A 17,142-nucleotide genomic window follows, 5' to 3' on the forward strand; every position below is an offset into this window, starting at 1 on the left:
TTATTATGTGAAGTGTATATTGGAAAGCTTTTATGCCAGTTTCGAGAAGCAATGAAAACACATTAAAAGCCCAATTACATAATTGCTTAAACTCCATCATGGCCATCCCTAGCCGTGGGGTTTCAGAGTAAGTAAATTTGTAGTTGTGGTGGGTGGAGAGTCATAGTAGTTGTACACAGAACTTGGATGCAATTCCATAAGCTGCCATGGGGCGTCCAGAAATAACTTGTAAAGGAATATACCAAAACTAACAGTCAACACAGAAGGCTCCTCCCCCAGATTTTGTGCACAAGCGTGTTTGCTGAGCAACCCTGTCTGGGGTTACTCGATCACTCCACCTTCGCCTTTGGGCATTTTCCCTTCAGAAAGGACACACACACACGCACCCTCACATGTGAAATGGTAAATATGCACATGTCCACGCGCACACACACACACACACAGACGAGTGCGCAGGGCGTTCTCAGGTTTGATTCTGCAGTGGCAGGTTAGGACACACCCCAGACATGTCGACTGACTTCCTCATGAGCGTGTCCCTGCACACCACAGTATGCCTCCACAAACCCGCCTTTGTCAGCATGAAGAAAAAAAAATTAATGATTGAAATGTTTATTCAAACGGGTCATTGAAACCTCTCTGTAGCATCACGTCCTGTTGCGCTTATGTGAATTTCCACTGTGACATATACAGTGAAAGACAGAATGTTTGCATGGCCTCCATTTTGTCTCATGTTTGTGTTTGTACATGCTGTTTCTCACCAGTCACGCAGAGCTTCAAACTGCAGTGTGTGGTCATGTCTCGCCATGCCCAGGTACATTTGCATTGTCTCTTGCCATTCACATTGACTCGTGAATTTTTTGTTATGTGTTTTACAGAAAGGATTCCAGAGACCGGACTTCACTGATATCACTGTCTAAACCAGAACAGGAACTGTATGGATGACATGTATGTGTGCAATCCTGTAAATAAGGGTCAGGGCTGTGAAAGAAGAATCCCATGACGTTCATCAAGTGGCTTGTTCTGCTCGTCTCCGTGGATACAGCTCACTGTTTACCATGTGACCCGCTCGACTTCAGCCCCAGAATACAGATAGAGCACAAGTCAGACTGTACAATCAAACAACCCACTTGATTTTGATCATGGACCGTGCTGATGGAGGATACACCTTAATCAAGTCTTCTTGAGCTCAGCTTTTCATCTTCTTTGGGATTTTATTTGCACGACGGTACTGTACTGACTCACAGCAATGTGCAGGCTAACCTTCACTAGTCTCTTACACTGAATAAATGTATTTTCTTTAATGACGTAAAGATGATGATATCTGGCGTTTTAGGGGATTATTTTTTTTCCTGCATTTTTGAATTGTAATGTCATGACAAGATGTATTTGTATCAATGGTGTCCAAGTAAGAATGTTGTAGCAGTGGCGAGCAGTGTGCGCTCTCTGCTGCTCCCAGATCAGAGGTTATAAGTGTTGTTTGTAAGTTGTTTGCATGCGGAATGAAAGTGCATTCCATATTTCTACATTTATGAGAATTTATGAGAGCTCCAGTTCCAAAATATAATATGGTACAAAATCATTAGTTCATATGGATGCTGAAGTGTGAATGTCGCCCATAATGGCATTGAAAAGTATTGGTTGCTTATATTCTGATATTAGGTTAAAAGGATTTTTGAATAAGTTGCATGAAGAATCTATTACATTTGTGAAAATGCATATTTGTTTAAGGGTATTTCCTACATTTCTGGGCAAAACTGGAGAGAAAGGAAGGAAAAGGAAAATGAAACGCTAACATTTCGTAAGAAAACGGTTTTAAAGATGACGATAACAGAGCTTATTACATAACTGCAAAATGGTATAATGAATGTGGTCGCCCAGAGTTTTGTCAGCAAAGTATTTTTATTTACGGACTGTTTCTCATTGCTTATATTGAATGTTTGATTCACACTGACTGGCTGGTGTAGGTGTACATATTTAACCTGGTGTACATTCAATTTCTGTATACATTTTTATAAGGTTTTTTTTTCCAATCTCATAATTTTAATGGAAAAAATATTTTGTAAAGTACTTTTTATCATTCACATCATTCTGCCAAGTTTTTGCCAGGTTACTTTTAGCAAAATATTTGTACTTTTAACAAAAGTTACTGTTAATGTACACGTTATCCCTGCTCTGTCTGCTTCATGTCTCAATGTACAACATGCTTAAGTTTCATTTGATGCTATGTTTGTTTTAACACTAAATAAATAAAGGGAAGTTGTAACTGAATTTTGGCATAATTTATTATGAAAAGCAACATGTGCAGGTGGGGAGTGGCTGAACTCTTTAAACCACCCCCCCTCACACACACACCCCCCACCCGATCTCCTCCCTCTCTCTCTTATCCCAAATCCTCCCCTTTTCTGTGTGGCATGAGCCATGCATGTCCCAATCCAGGCCCTTGTACATACTTTCTCCCTGCTCAGACATGAACTGCCAGACCCCCCCCCCCCCTCGGTGCTCTGCAGGGACACATGATGTATGTGGTGTGGTGTGTAACAGCAAGCGATCCATATCAATACTGTTCAGGTGTTGCAATATCATTCTGCTCATGGCTCAGTGTTACTCCGCCTACGGCTTGAGGGTGTGACACATCTGTGCCTAAATTATAGGGTGCATATTCACAAACACACACACACACACACACACACACAGGCACGTGCATGTCAGAAAACTTTTTTTTGCATATATCTTCTGCGGTCTTGACCAAAGTCATAATTCTTAAATGAGAGGTAATGTTTTATTAATATTTTACACAGACTGCACAGAACAATCCTGTTTTACTTGTTGCTAACTGTGCAACCATAAATGACAAAATACCACAATTTGGAAAAGCCTTCAGATACAAAAGCGATCTCAGCTTGATGATAGCTGGAATGCTTTAACTATACTGCCATCTGCAGGATAAATATATACTGCACTTGTGCTGTACCTTATTTTAATAATTTTGAAATATAGAATGAGATTGGATATACTTTTAAAATGCAGCCTGAGTATATCACATACACCAGGGGCGGACTGGCATACATAACTACCGGGGATTTCCCCGGTGGGCCGATGGGTTAGTGGTAGTGTTGCCACCTGTCCCGGTTTTCCCGGGACTGTCCCGGTTTTCACGTGCCTGTCCCGGTTTTCCCTGGCTGTCCCGGTTTGTCCCGGTTTTTCTTCTTTTTAATATTCGGTCCCGGCAAAAAACTAGAAAACTAGGTTAGTTCAAACCACGATTCAGACAATTTCTGCACACTTTAAATCTGTTTTTTTCTCTCGCTGTGTCCATTTTAAACCCCTCCGGCAACGTTTTACCACCACTTCTGGACATACATCTGGAAGTAAGTTCTTTAAACTTATTTTTAATAGTTTGATTTTACCCTTGTTTTTAAATTCAACTGTAGTCAATAGTGCTGGCCTGATTTTCTGTTTTGAGGAAGAAAAAGAAGCTGCTTCTTTTAATCCCAAATCCATACCTGTCAAGTTTCCCGTTTTGGCCGGGAAACTACCGTATTTTACCCCTCAGAAAATCTCGCGGAGTTCAGTCTCGCGACACCCCTAATAACCGCGGTATGTTTTTTTTTTTACTTTGATGTTGTGAATTGAATATTCTAAATGACGTCACAAAACATGATGTTGTTAATTAGTAGAATTCCGTTTCTATAGTAACGACATAACACAACATAACCGAACGTATATAAAGCCGTACGTCAAGGCAGTCGACACCAGTGTGATATTTGTAGAGAGAGAGGAGAAATCACCGCTGAACATATTAATACAGTAGTGGACAGTGGAATAAGAAAGAAAATGGACTGCATTATACAGATTGAGATGGAAAGTGAAAATCTGAGAAGTGGACAGGAAGAAACAAAGGATGACACACAGACGCTAAGTGAACATGAGGAGTTGTTCAATGTGAGAATTGAGAATATAATATCTATGATGAAGAAAGCCACAGATGAGAAAATAAAAAACAGAGAGATAAAAAAGGAGTGGGCAAGAGAGAGAGAAGAAATGAAGAACAGACACAAGGAACTGGAGGATGAAAAGAGGGTGATTGTAAAGGACATGAATCAAATGGAGGAGGACTATATAAAGGAGATCAGAAGGATGGCTGAGGAAAAAGAGAGGGAGGAGCTGGAGAACATCAAGCTTAGGCAGGAGATCCGCTTCTACGAAGAAAATGAAAAGGCAAGACTGAGCGAAATAGAAGAACTTAGGCAAAAGATGAAGGAGAAGCAGCAAGAGTGGGAGACGGAGAGAAAAACACTGGCGAAATGTCAGAAAGATTTGAAGAAGATGCAGTTAAATTTAGAACGTATTCTTCTAATAGATCAAGAAATTAAGAGGATGCAGGATGAGAGGAAGATATCGGCAAAGGTGAAGCAAATGGTGGCTAGAGTGTTTGTGAGAAAAGACGGAAAACCTGAGGGCTCTGAGAAGAGAACTCTGAGACGATGGTGGAAGAGTTTAAAGAACAACGTGCTCTTCAGGAGCCAGGAGAGCAGCGTCCAACAGAACCAAGAGAAAAGCTCCGCCAATACAACAGAAATCTCATCCTGCCCTGGCGAAGGGAAGGAGACGAGAAAGAAGAGTATATGGCGAAAATGGTTCAAGCGCTGAAATGAAAGTGTGAGGAACCGCACACGATCTCCGTGTAGATGCGGTTCACCTGCCGCTCATCGCGGCTCCCCATCGCAACTATTTAATCTTCCCCCTCACTCTTCTTGTGAAGTATTGGTGCCATGCCACGTACCGAGCGGTCTCTCCGTCTTACTGCCTTCCCCGTGTACCGACCTCTGCTCTCCTCCTAGACCTCGTCCCCTGCCTAGTCCCTCTGAACCAGAACCATATACAGAACATATAGAAAACACAAGGTAAGTTGAAACTAGGGTGGCAGTTTTGATCAATGAATCTTACAAGACTAAAGAGGAATACAACATACTAAAATGTTATAGTACAGTATGATATATGTAATCATATGTAACCGTACTAGACTTGTATTCTATTATTTGGAGCTGTTTGGGGGTTGCTGGATTTTGAAGCTTGGCTACTGGAGTTGTTCACCTTTCTGGATTGGCTCTTGCTTCCAAGATGACCATCTTTTAACTGTTTCTTCTTTCTGTCATTCCGTATTGTGCAGGGGGATTCCTCTTTCTGAGTGCGGGGCGATGCACAAAAATGGTGGAAACAGCATCTGCTCTCAGCCTGGTCTTGCCCTGTTTGGTTCTGATGAACTGGTCTGCCTCAAAATGTGCCTGCAGAGTGATGTGAGTTTACTCCTCACACATGATAACTCAGTTTTGTCTACCCATATACATATCCCATAGTGGGTGAATACACAGTATTAGAGAACACTTACTGGATACGTATACACTCATTACACGTATAAAAAACAACCAAGGATGTGCAACAAATTCAAATTCATATATCACATCAATACTCATAATAATCATTTTCTCCTGTCTTTTTCTCCTCTCTCTCTTTAGGCCAAAGAACCACAGGGGATTCAATGGAGCTGCAACTAGATGGCACCCTCACCTGTTTGTAAGCTCTGTGATCATTGTTTCAATAAAGACGGCTATTATCCGCACTTGGATCCTTGTCTGCCTGATTAGTACGTTACAGAAAGGGTAGTAAACGAACCTGTGCCCTAGAGAGATTATAAATAATATTATTTAATTATAATAAAGATTATTAAATAATAATAAACTAGTGGTGGGACTTTAACGCGTTAATTTCGATTAATTAATTACAGGAAAATTAACGAACTAAAATTAACGCATTGAACGCACGAGACACTTTTGCACCGTGGAATGTTTCTCAGTGCACGAGTTCCAGACATACAGATTATATGGACGCACAATAAGATCATGATGGAGATGACTGAAGAGGCTACGCTGTTGGATGGGACATTTAAATATAAGAAACTTCCAGATGGAAGTAAACAAAAATAGTGTTATTTGCACTTTATGTAGGAAGAAGTTTGCTTATCACAGGAGCACTTCCACCCTTCGTTACCACCTCAACGCAAAACATGTTGGGGCTAACGCGCAGGTCAGTAATGATAACTTAGCTGATAAATGTATTCCTAGTACGATAAGGTGACCAAACGTCCGTATTTCACATCCTGTCCTGGTCGTCCCTGGGTTTTTTTTTTAAGTGAGGAAATGTCCTGATTTTTAAATTACCTTCATTTGACCATTAAGACTGGATTAAACTTTCGCGAGTGGCCGTAGCGCGCGACTCCGCACGCGTTTATACCTGACGCGTCACATTATTTGCAGTGTTGTTCGCTCTCTGTGGTCGAAGATAAATGCTTACAAGAAGCGCTGCTGCGTCAACTGATGCAAGTTACGAACTGCCGTCCAGAAAGACAATGTGGAAGAAAATCCAGCAGCTGTATGATGAGGGAAGGGAAGTAAAACAGGTTATTGTGAAGAGCGCCACAAATGTGCCTCTGACTGGGGATCACTGGACCTCTGTTAGCAACAAGAATTATCTTGGTGTGACAGCTCATATTATAGATGATGAATCTATAGATGAAGATCCAGTCATTTGCTTTGAGCATGCAGAAGACCACTTCTAGGCACTATGGAGATGCCTGTGGCAGAGACCTGGGAAATTAAATAAAGTCTACCATCTAAAATGGTATTAAAAAACATCTTCTGAACTGGGGAGAAAAAGTGGCCCAGGAGATATAATGAATGTGGCATTAGTGTGGACGAGGCTTTTCCAGTTCCTGACTACTTGTATTAATAAGTGACACAGCTGCTGTATGTTTTCGTAGTCCGGCCCGGATTTTCTGGGACAAGCTGGTTTTTTTTTCTGATCTCCGCTGTATGACGTCAGCCCGCATCAGCTGGCCCAGTCCGCGGCCCGGTCCAACTCGTTCATGTGTTTACAGGCCCAGTCCGCGGCCGTGCTGAGCAGGTTAGTCTGACTGGAGCGGGGGAGGTAATAACAACAGCAGCGTGATTACGGGCCGCAGTGCGCGGCAGTGGCTCCTCCACGGGCTGATTAAACCACCGGCGGCCCACTAACCCATCGGCCCACCGGGGAAATCCCCGGTAGTTATGTATGCCAGTCCGCCCCTGTAGCGCTAAGTACTTCTTAACCTCATACGTTTCATTCGAGGTTACGAACGTTTCGGGAAACTCACCCCTGCACGGACGTAATTTTGAGGGGGGGGACCAAAACTGGCTTTTGAAAAAGTGGGGGGGACATGTACCCCCCCCCCACACACACTTTTTCAAAAGCCAGTTTTGGTCCCCCCCAGTTTTTACGGTTAAAACCAAATATTTAAATAGCGACGAATCCATGTCCCCCCCCACTTTTGAAATCAAAATTACGTCCATGCACCCCTGTGTAGTAGACTGGTGGAAAAATAAACAAGATGTTGAAGTTTATGATTATGGTAATTGATTCATTCATCATTTAAAACTTAAATTAATATTTCTCATGTTAAATACTGAAATGCGATTAAAATGCGATTAATATCGAATAATTAATTACAAAGCTTCTGATTAATTCGATTATTTTTTAAATCGTGTCCCACCCCTATAATAAACACATTTTATGAACTTATTCATTTTGTTTGGATGTGCCATTGCCACAGAGGACGTGCTGATGCCAACTCCTATCTGAGGTTCACCACCTGCACTGATGGGACTGTGACTGCTTGGCCTGGAATTAGAACTATAACTATAGAACTACATTTGGATTATAAATACAGACTTCTGCTAACGGGCCGCCCAATGGAGGATGGGTTCCCTTTTGAGTCTTGGTCCTCCCGAGGTTTCTTCCTAATCCCCACCACCATAGGGAGTTTTTCCTCGCTACTGTCGTCTCTGTCACTCATTAGTGATCTGGACCCATACAATTGTAAAGCTGCTTTGTGATGTGTTGTAAAAAGCGTTATATAAATAAATTTGACTTGACTTGACCATGTTACAATCATTATGATATAATATATCTATATAATTTTTTTAAGCATAAAGCATATTATAAAGCATATAAAGTGCCTCTCCAAAAGGAATTATGTCGCTAGCCTCGCGAGAGTGTCAACCTGCAGTAGCACGAGTGTCAGTTCTCGCGAGACTAGCGCTAACAGCGGGAACAACAACCCCGAAAAACTAATCAGAGATGGATGAATGAATGTAACGAGAATTTCCTTGAATAAATCTCGCTCTCCTCAGCGTTTGTGTTCGCCTCCGTGTTCTGCTCCGCGCAGAGCGTTACATAATTATTTTATGTATTCAAGGAAATTCAAGGAAATTCCATAGGCAGTGTTGTAGTCACAGGCATGGGTCATAACGTGCAGGCAATCAGAACACGAAACACGGACAGACATGGCAAAACACAACAAGGAGGACTCACTAAACAGTAGCACTAGGGCGAACAGGCAAAACACAGCAAAAAACAAAAAGACCGACAACTAGACCTGGGAGACACAGGGACTAATATACACAGGACTAAACTAGGGACAGGTGATGACAATGACACAGGGGCGTGGTAACAAACAAGGAATCCATCAAACTAACAAGCAGGGCGGGACAAACAGGCAGGGAACACGGACATGAGGGAACCCAGAGTGACAGCTACGAGAGGGGGCGTTGCCCTACGTGACACTCACTGAGTGAACAATGTAGGTTTCAGTAGCTTTCCAGTTGTTTTTCCCCTGTATTTTGTCTGGGTCAAGTTGTTAAGTTTGTTAGTTATTTTGATATATTCTGATTTGTAATCATATTATTGCTGGAAGTAATATTGTCCATATGACAATAAAAGCTGACATATACACTACGTGCCATGTATAGTGTACATACACACATACAGTACATTTATATATATATATATATATATATATATATATATATATATATATATATATATATATATATATAGTGGGCCAGTCTGTCAGGAACTCCCGGGCCACTTTTTCTCCCCAGTCCGCCCCTGATATACACCTCCAACCTTTACACCAGATTTAGCTGAAATACAAATATACAGAGGGGATGAAAGGGAATATCATCCTCTAAAGTGAAAAACAGGAACCATGCCGACCCCTTTAAGAATCCCCCTTTGATCCATTATGTTATATATCAGGTGAAATATCATCGATATTCTATCCATAAATGAGTTCATCAAATTTCATTGGGGCAAAATGTGAATCTCCATTTTGAAAGTCAACAGCAAGGGAAGATAAGCACTTTAACGCCCCACACAGTGGACTGTGTTTGGTTCAGCAGGAGCAGCTGCCATAGTTCAGATTCAAGTCTCAGATTAAAATCGGCACGAGATACATTATTTAATCCACCCCACTCTCTCAGGTGAAATCCAAATTGCCTTTAATTTATTTTTATTTTATTTTTTTACAATTCGATCATTGCAAATATATCAGTAACTTAGTATGAAATGTTACATAGTGCACTTTCAGAAGGTACAATCTGTATGGTGAGCTACAGCTGAAGACAAGTACAGTTATAGAGGTATATGGCATGTAGCAATTCAAACACTTAATTCGTTCAGTAAGTAAAACTCTTAAAATATAACTACATATATGGAAACATATTCACAGTTTCAGACATGGACATTGTTTGATCCAACTTGATAATTAACAATAACATTTTGTACTCAAAAATGAATTCTTTTCAAAATGTAAAAGAAAGACCAATGAAATGATGGAGGAGTCCATTCTTCCACCAACACAGTTTTGTGAGCGAGAGAACAGGAGTGAGCAAACGTGGATCATATGTCATCCTCAGTAACAAGACAGTAAAAGTCAGTGCGGGCTGCATAACTCCTGGAGCCCAGATCAGACACGTCAACGTCTGCTGCTCTGGCCTCGGACTCAAGATCTCGAGCTGCTGGGAGGATGGGGGCTCGGGAAGCCATGGGCTTGTACATGGGCAACCGTACGCCTGCAGGGGGGAGTGCCAAAGCCATGTTATATTACACGGTATATTCATATAATTGATATGTTAGGTTACATTAAAATCTACATCCAAAATAATCCATCCAGCAATCATGTCATATGAAGAAATCATAGTTCAAAAAATATGTTTGGCTCTTTAATGCCTTAAATCCTTATTCTAACTCCACCCTAATGCTAAGTGTCATGGAGGCATGTGGCCATAATAAAACAAAAGTATTTTAGCATGGTGATGAGTGGTAAACTGTTGGCAGTAGACCCTGGTGTGAGCGCGCTTACCCAGGTCTCCAGCAGGGTCTGGGTCAGGTCTGCAGTCCAGGTAGTCAGGCTGGAGGGTGAGCATGGGGTCTTTGTCATCATGGAACAGAGTCTGGGGGTCTCCAGCAGACTGGTGGAGGAACGTCACCTTCCGTGGCATGGCCAAGGCCAGCTCCTTCCAAAACCGGGAAGACGGCGTCTGAGGGGCAGAGCAAGAATGTGTGTGTTCACGTGGACGAGGGACAGACTTGAAGTGCTCTCAACACACTGATTTAGTGCCTTACTGGTCCTGATCTGTGTGATCTGTGTGAGGAAGCTCACCATGGAGTGTGCACCCCACATGAGGGTGGTAATGCGTGGCTGGTGTTCGCGGAGCTGCTGTGTGATCTCCAGGTTGATATGTTTCTGCTGAGACTGGAAGAAGATGAAGATGGGCTTCCGTGACAGCTCCAGCAGATGAAATAACCCCTGTCTAAAAACACAGCAACAACCCCTTTGGATGAGCAACCAAATCAAAAACGTCTTATATAAAAAACTAAATACCATGTTTTCTTTGGACAGGTAAACAGAACGCCGATGTGGGAAGATGAGATTCTTTTACCACACATATTCCCCAACCCCACGTGTCTGTTCTCTGCCATTGTGGACCCATCCATTGTCCTGCTATGTGGCCTTGAGTCTCACCTGAAGTTCGTGATACACCACTCCTGCTCCAGGTAGGACTGGGTCAGCACCACCACCAGCCGCCGACAACGACTCACGTTCATCAGTAACTCTGCAGACGGCTCTGAGGACAGAGGTCACGTGCTCTTTTATAGTCTAAAAAGTCTAAAACCTTTTTCATGAGAGATACAGCTTTGAATTTTCCTAAAGAAGTATCTCTAACCATGGAATACAAAAAACTATATTTATGTTTAATAATAATAATAATAATAATAATAATAATAAAATTTATTTGTATAGCACCTTTCATACATACATGCAACTCAAAGTGCTTTACAGAATAAATATTTTTTTTAAAGAAACATTAAAAGGAAGCAAAGATAAAAAGACAAAGGAAAATATTAAGAAATTAAAGTTAAAAAGGGAACAAAACAATAAAATAATGTAATAAAGTGAATAAGATTGAACAGATTTAGGGTTGCTTAACTAAAAACTAAAAGCAGATCTAAACAGGAAGGTTTCGAGACTCTTCTTGAAGCTGTGCAGGGATGAAATGCCTCTGAGCTCTTCAGGAAGAGAGTTCCAGAGCTTTGGGCCATAGTGGCTAAAAGCACCCTCGCCAATCTTTAATCGGCTTTTAGGAATCACCAGATTACTGTTTGAAGACCTGGGAGACCTGACTGGAACATATCTAACCATCATTTCACTGAGGTAAAGAGGGGCAAGACCATGAAGACATTTAAAAACCATGACTAGAACCTTAAAATCTATTCTAAAGCTGACAGGTAACCAGTGCAGTGAGTGGAGTGCAGGTGTAATATGATCTCTCTTTCACCTGCGGGTCAGAACCCTTGCAGCAGCATTCTGAACTCGCTGTAGGTGCGAAATAGAGCTCTTTGGAAGAGCAGATAGAACAGCGTTACAATAATCTAGCCTTGATGTGATAAATGCATGGACAAGCTTTTCACTATCAGCAGGAGAGAGAGCATATTTATTTTTAAAAATATATTTACACATTGTTTTTCAGTATTGTGTACAGGTCTGCAGTTGAGTGTTCTGTGACAAAAAATAAATAAAGGTACGCAAAAGCTATTGCATCCAGAAATTAAGGCCTGGATGTATAATTCGCTTTAATGGGTCATCAAATGCATGACAGCAAAAGACATGTACCTGCTCCAGGGAGGATGTTTGTGTCATTGAGAAATAACTTGTGCCCACACTTGTTTTCCAGATGAGGTTTCAGGATGAAGTTAACAAACTTCCGGTCATTCTCATTCCCTACGTATGAGATGTAGGCGTCATACATTTTGCCATCTGCGTGAAAAGAAACATTAAGTTTAAAACACTGCAGTACGATCATTGAGAGCTTTACGTCTGTGTGTAGCTGCTACTTAGATATAGGGCAGATAGGGCAGTCATGGCCTGGTGGTAGGGAACTGGTCTTGTGACCTGAGGGTCGTGGGTTCGATTCCCAGACCTGAGGCCATGACTGAGGTGCCCTTGAGCAAGGCACCTAACCCCAACTGCTCCCCGGGCGCCGGGCTAGGGCTGCCCACCGCTCTGGGCACGTATGATCTGGGCCCCTAGTAATCACTAGTGTGTGTGTGTTCTGACTGCACAGATGGGTTAAAAGCGGAGGACAAATTTCGATTGGGGTGTAAAAATCACAATTGACAAAATATGGCACACACATATGTATTTCTTCTAAGTTAAACGTAGAAATAATTCTACTACTATCTTTGCGCTCTACAACAGCTCATTGCAGTCTTACCATTCATTTCATAATCTCCATATGAGTTTTTATACCACAGTTTGAAATCAAGGTGGCATTTGGCGTAGAGTAAGGCAACCAGGACCAATGTGAGGAACAGGACCACCGAGGCCACCACTGGCCCCGTGTGACTCGGGACGTCTGGAGAAAAGACAAGAAAACAAAGCAGCAACAGTTTATTCATAGTTATGACATGTTTATATGATAAATGATGGCTAATATATGATGGCTACTAATCTTGATCTGCCTGTGTAGTCCACAGATAAATGAGTCAAGAACAATGAGTGCTGATAACACAGTCTGCTTTGTTCCAGCGAACACAGGCCCCTCCCCAACATTAACCAGTCTAAGAGAATTCTGCTTAGCCCACTGTAATGTAGAACGTGAACGTGTAGGTCTTACATATGTTCTGGAGGCTGAAGGTGGCTGTTCTGTTCAATACTTCACAAGAGTAGAGACCAAACTGGGACTGTTGCTCCACGTTCACAGTCAGAATACTGTTCACAATCATTTGTCCTTCTCTCGCAAGCCTGCAAGCACACAGTCACATTACCTCATCTGATAAGAGCCAAGCTGCAACCTCACCTTCCTTCCATTACACCAGCACAATAAACATAAGTCACATGCCTGCCAGACTCTCCTGGATATATACATGTTTTTGTGTGGGGTTTTTTTGTGTTTGAATAAACAGAATTTACATTTGCAATACATAATATATAAAAAAAACACCTGTCTTTGGTCAAAACAAGGACACTTGTAAAAGAGTCCAATACATTTTGATGCAGCATACATTATATACTGGACTCCAGTAGACTGGTCGACATCTACAGTCTATGAAACAATCCCTCTCTTAGTACTTATTCCTATTGGTACAGTGACATGGTAAGGGTTACACTGGCAACACAGTGTATTTCTGGGCATTGTACTCAAGTGGCACTCACCAGTGAGAGGTGTTATGGACAAAGGGCTTACGGTTGCTAAGCGTCTGTCCATCTTTACTCCACCGCAGACCGACATCACAAGCGGATTCACTGCTGTTGTAGGCCAGCAGGGCCGTGCAATTCATCTCCACGCTGGAGCCGAGGTCACCCCATACCTCCGACCCAACTCCCCTGGACAGAAACTGGGGCACACCACCACACAGTGGCTCTGGAGATAAGAAATGGGACCAATTTGATTAAAATGTGTTTTGTTTACTCATCCATTATAGTTTTATTGCTTTAGATTTTTTAGATGCCTTGAAGGACCCATTCAGAAGCTTAAGAGTTCTGGAGGAAAAAAGCTAAACCATGAATATCTGGATGTGTCCCAGTATGACTGTAAAATACAACCATATGAATGCTTCTTACAACAGGATCTTAACTGAATTATCAGACTAAATCTTACCCTGAAATAAATGAACTATGATATATAATGGGCGATGTAAATAATGAATTGTAAAATTTTTAAGTAAAGTGCTCGAGTCTGTGGTATGTGTGTAGGGTTTCTGAGAGTACTGAGAGTGTGCTCTCAGATTAAAACAAAGAGTGTGCTCTCAGATTAAAACAATGAAGTCTTTATTAGTCAGGCCCAGTCTGGGTGTGGAGGGGGTATCTAGTCTCAGCAAAACAGAGTGAAACCTTATTCTCCTGAGCAGGTGAGACTGATACGCATCACATCTGCTTCATATTTCAGTTTCATTTCATGTCAGCAGCACTGTGTCTTGACACATTTCACATTTAAAATGTTTAAAATACAATAAATGTAATATCTTCAGGCAGGACGTGATTTCAAGTCAAGACAGCTTAGAAGGCTGAAGTTATGCACATCTCTAATGCAATCTAACCTTATTCATATTACAAACGTTCAGTGCTCTGAGGGCAGATATTCACTAAACTACTGACGAACAGTGATCTGTGAAGGAAGGCTGTGATGCACAGAAATAACTGAGCACATGCTGCTGTTATTACAATGACAGAAATGAGAGTGGGTATACTTGGGGAAACTCCACACTCCACACTCCTCATACTGAAGTCCAGCACCTGCCCCTACGCGGCTGCCCCACCGCACACGACTGCTCCGAGAACACAAGCACAGGCTGGACGCTTCGTGCAGAGTAGATGTGATGTCAGACACTTTCAAAACTTTTGGAAGAAGAACTTTTACACAGCGCTGTGAAGTCTGGACGCATGCTTGTCCAATCTTATGGCATACAGAGGATGAGTGGTTTGATTGATTTAAGACACTCGTTATTATGTTCATCATGCACTACAGGTACAGCATAAATAGAAAGATAGATGGATCTGTCTGATAGATAGAACAATCTAAACAGTACAGTCAACAGCAGAACTCTGTCCAAACAGCACTGTATTGGACTATACCATCTAAACAGTACAGTCAACAGCAGAACTCTATCCAAATAGCACTGTATTGGACTATACCATCTAAACAGTACAGTCAACAGCAGAACTCTGTCCAAACAGCACTGTATTGGACTATACCATCTAAACAGTACAGTCAACAGCAGAACTCTATGTCCAAACAGCACTATACCATCTAAACAGTACAGGGCAGCCATGTATAGGTGCAGGTGTAGAACAAATGAATGGAAGTGTGAACATGAATGTGTGTTTACACTGCTAACATGATGTGAGTGTGTTTCAGCTGTATTATGTAAATGGTTTTCCTTGCTTTGTTTCCTGAGAAAGGATTAAGTAAGGTTTGAAGCAAAAGTAGGTGTGTGTGTGTGTGTCTGTGTGTTTTAATATTAATAGGAATTAGAGTTTTTATGGGGTTCTGTGATCATGTCAGAGAGGTCAGCAGCACTTTCATATTCAAGAGGAAATTTCAATACCGTCCTTCTGAAATTATTTCCAATACATACAAAATGTTTTAATTGAAGGAAGTTTTTTAAAAGGCTGCACGGTGTTCTACACATTCAGAGACTTGTCCCAGGAAACTAAAGATTTGAAAAAGCACACAAGAAATACATACAAAACAGGGTCTGTGCACATTTGAATCTATTCAAAGAAGGATCTGAACAGGCACCAGGAAGTAGTGGATGAAAATATAGATTTTACATGGGTGAATACTGCACAAGTGTCATATACATATATAAAGCAAACATCACAACAAAGTCTGGTTCAAACCGGACTGCTTGCTTCTTTTGGACAATCTGCCATGCACCAACCACAATAGATGAGTAACAACAGGTTTGACCTAACATTCTTGTTGTTCAGGTACCCTTAACTACTACGGACTTTAGCCCCAGGCTGTAGATAAATATCCAAGACTGCAGTATATATAAATCATATATGTGGTACGGTCATACTATGTACTACAGCAGTCATGCTAACTGTATGGTCAGATACTGTTACTGTTACTCCAAGTTTCACAGTAACATACATACATCATACATGGTGTCACTCTTAAATTAATGTGAGATGTGAGCTCCTGTAGTTCTCCTGATGAATATGGTACTCGTCTGATTCTCAGGGAGCACACCTACTGTCATACTGATAAATATGTAAAAGAGAGCCTAAAATGTCATAAATGTAGGTGAATGCTATGATGTGCAGACATACTTTTAGACTCTGAAGTATAGGCTAGCTTGTGCTGCAGCCAAAACTCCATCATTTATTAACCAGTTCGATACAGAACTGCACTAATTAACTGCGAGGTGTCCAGGTACAAAGTTCATGTGACATTTGAGTTTATATGTCTGACAAACAGATGCGACCCGGAAAAGTCTATAAGTTATCGATGCATGGAGTTGTGAGCTTTCTGACTTCACGTGTCAGCCAGATCTCCACTAAACACAGAGTCTTGAACTGCGCTCTCCGCTTTTGTGGTCTTTACATTTACATGTGTTAAAACGACCATTCTCGTATATTACACTCCCTTCAAGTGAATAGTACAAACTAAAGTTCCTGGTAAAACATTTTGCACCACACAGAACAGAAATGTTAAAACTCTTACCTCCAAGTACTGCGAACAGTCTCCAGACTAAAAACGCCAAAATAAGCACCTCGTTGTGGCACATCGCGTGGTCTAATAAACGGAGAGAGACGCTTTCTAAATGCCCAGTGTCCGTGATCAAGGACGAAATCACGGTGAAAACACAGATGGTTTGGGTTGACCTCACCTGCTCACAGGTGACGTGCTGACCGCCGCTTGGAGGAACTCGTAACTCGTGTTGTCACGTGATGCACACCTGTAAGCTCCTCACGGTGCACACACACACACACACACACACACACACACACACACGCACGACCTATACGTTTGTTGTTATAGCGATTATGTTTTAAATGTTTGACTCTAAATATGTGATCGTAATTTGTGAACCTGTCAAAATGAAAAAATAAAGTTTAAAAATGTGCTGATATGGCCTCGAGTGATTCCTTCAAGTCAAAGTTCAGCTAGTGCGTGTGTGTGTGTGTGTGTGTGAGAGAGAGAGAGAGAGAGAGAGAGAGAGAGAGAGAGAAATACATGCAATCACCTAAAGTGGAAA

The 17,142-nt window shown here is 41.6% G+C and overlaps 2 protein-coding genes and 1 long non-coding RNA gene across 4 annotated transcripts in view; 2 read left to right on the plus strand and 1 right to left on the minus strand.

The window, feature by feature from the left end:
• The window catches only part of pkp3a (plakophilin 3a), a 14,683-nt gene extending 12,415 nt beyond the window's left edge, over positions 1–2,268 (plus strand). For both annotated transcript variants that reach the window (XM_077007532.1, XM_077007531.1), the window contains one exon: positions 876–2,268. In XM_077007532.1, coding sequence (XP_076863647.1) covers positions 876–917 — 42 coding nt within the window. In that variant the 3' untranslated portion in view covers positions 918–2,268. The remainder of the gene's footprint in view (positions 1–875) is intronic.
• Positions 2,269–4,765: 2,497 nt separating this feature from the next.
• On the plus strand, positions 4,766–5,632 carry LOC143513920 (uncharacterized). Its single transcript, XR_013130729.1, has 3 exons — positions 4,766–4,904; positions 5,171–5,297; positions 5,517–5,632. It is a non-coding gene; the product is annotated as an uncharacterized LOC143513920 (long non-coding RNA).
• A 3,743-nt stretch (positions 5,633–9,375) lies between these two features.
• sigirr (single immunoglobulin and toll-interleukin 1 receptor (TIR) domain) lies at positions 9,376–17,071 on the minus strand. The gene is made up of 10 exons (XM_077007535.1): positions 16,774–17,071; positions 16,608–16,679; positions 13,592–13,799; positions 13,053–13,180; positions 12,651–12,791; positions 12,050–12,193; positions 10,901–11,003; positions 10,538–10,688; positions 10,238–10,415; positions 9,376–9,947 (listed from the first exon to the last, which is right to left on the minus strand). The coding sequence occupies exons 2-10, from the start codon at positions 16,669–16,671 to the stop codon at positions 9,775–9,777; spliced, it is 1,290 nt and encodes a 429-aa protein (XP_076863650.1). The 5' UTR covers positions 16,672–16,679; positions 16,774–17,071; the 3' UTR covers positions 9,376–9,774.
• Between the last annotated feature and the right edge of the window lie 71 nt (positions 17,072–17,142).

This window comes from Brachyhypopomus gauderio, chromosome 5, assembly GCF_052324685.1.
Source record: "Brachyhypopomus gauderio isolate BG-103 chromosome 5, BGAUD_0.2, whole genome shotgun sequence".
Taxonomy (NCBI): domain Eukaryota; kingdom Metazoa; phylum Chordata; class Actinopteri; order Gymnotiformes; family Hypopomidae; genus Brachyhypopomus; species Brachyhypopomus gauderio.

What these genes read in the sequence shown, in the direction of transcription:
- sigirr (XM_077007535.1), bottom strand. Translation starts at nt 16,671, where the DNA reads ATGTGCCACAACGAGGTGCTTATTTTGGCGTTTTTAGTCTGGAGACTG. An exon ending in CTTCAGCCTCCAGAACATAT is followed by an intron (nt 12,792 to 13,052) that starts GTAAGACCTACA and finishes TCTTTTCTCCAG; the next exon opens with ACGTCCCGAGTCACACGGGG. An exon ending in TGGAGATTATGAAATGAATG is followed by an intron (nt 12,194 to 12,650) that starts GTAAGACTGCAA and finishes CTTTTCACGCAG; the next exon opens with ATGGCAAAATGTATGACGCC.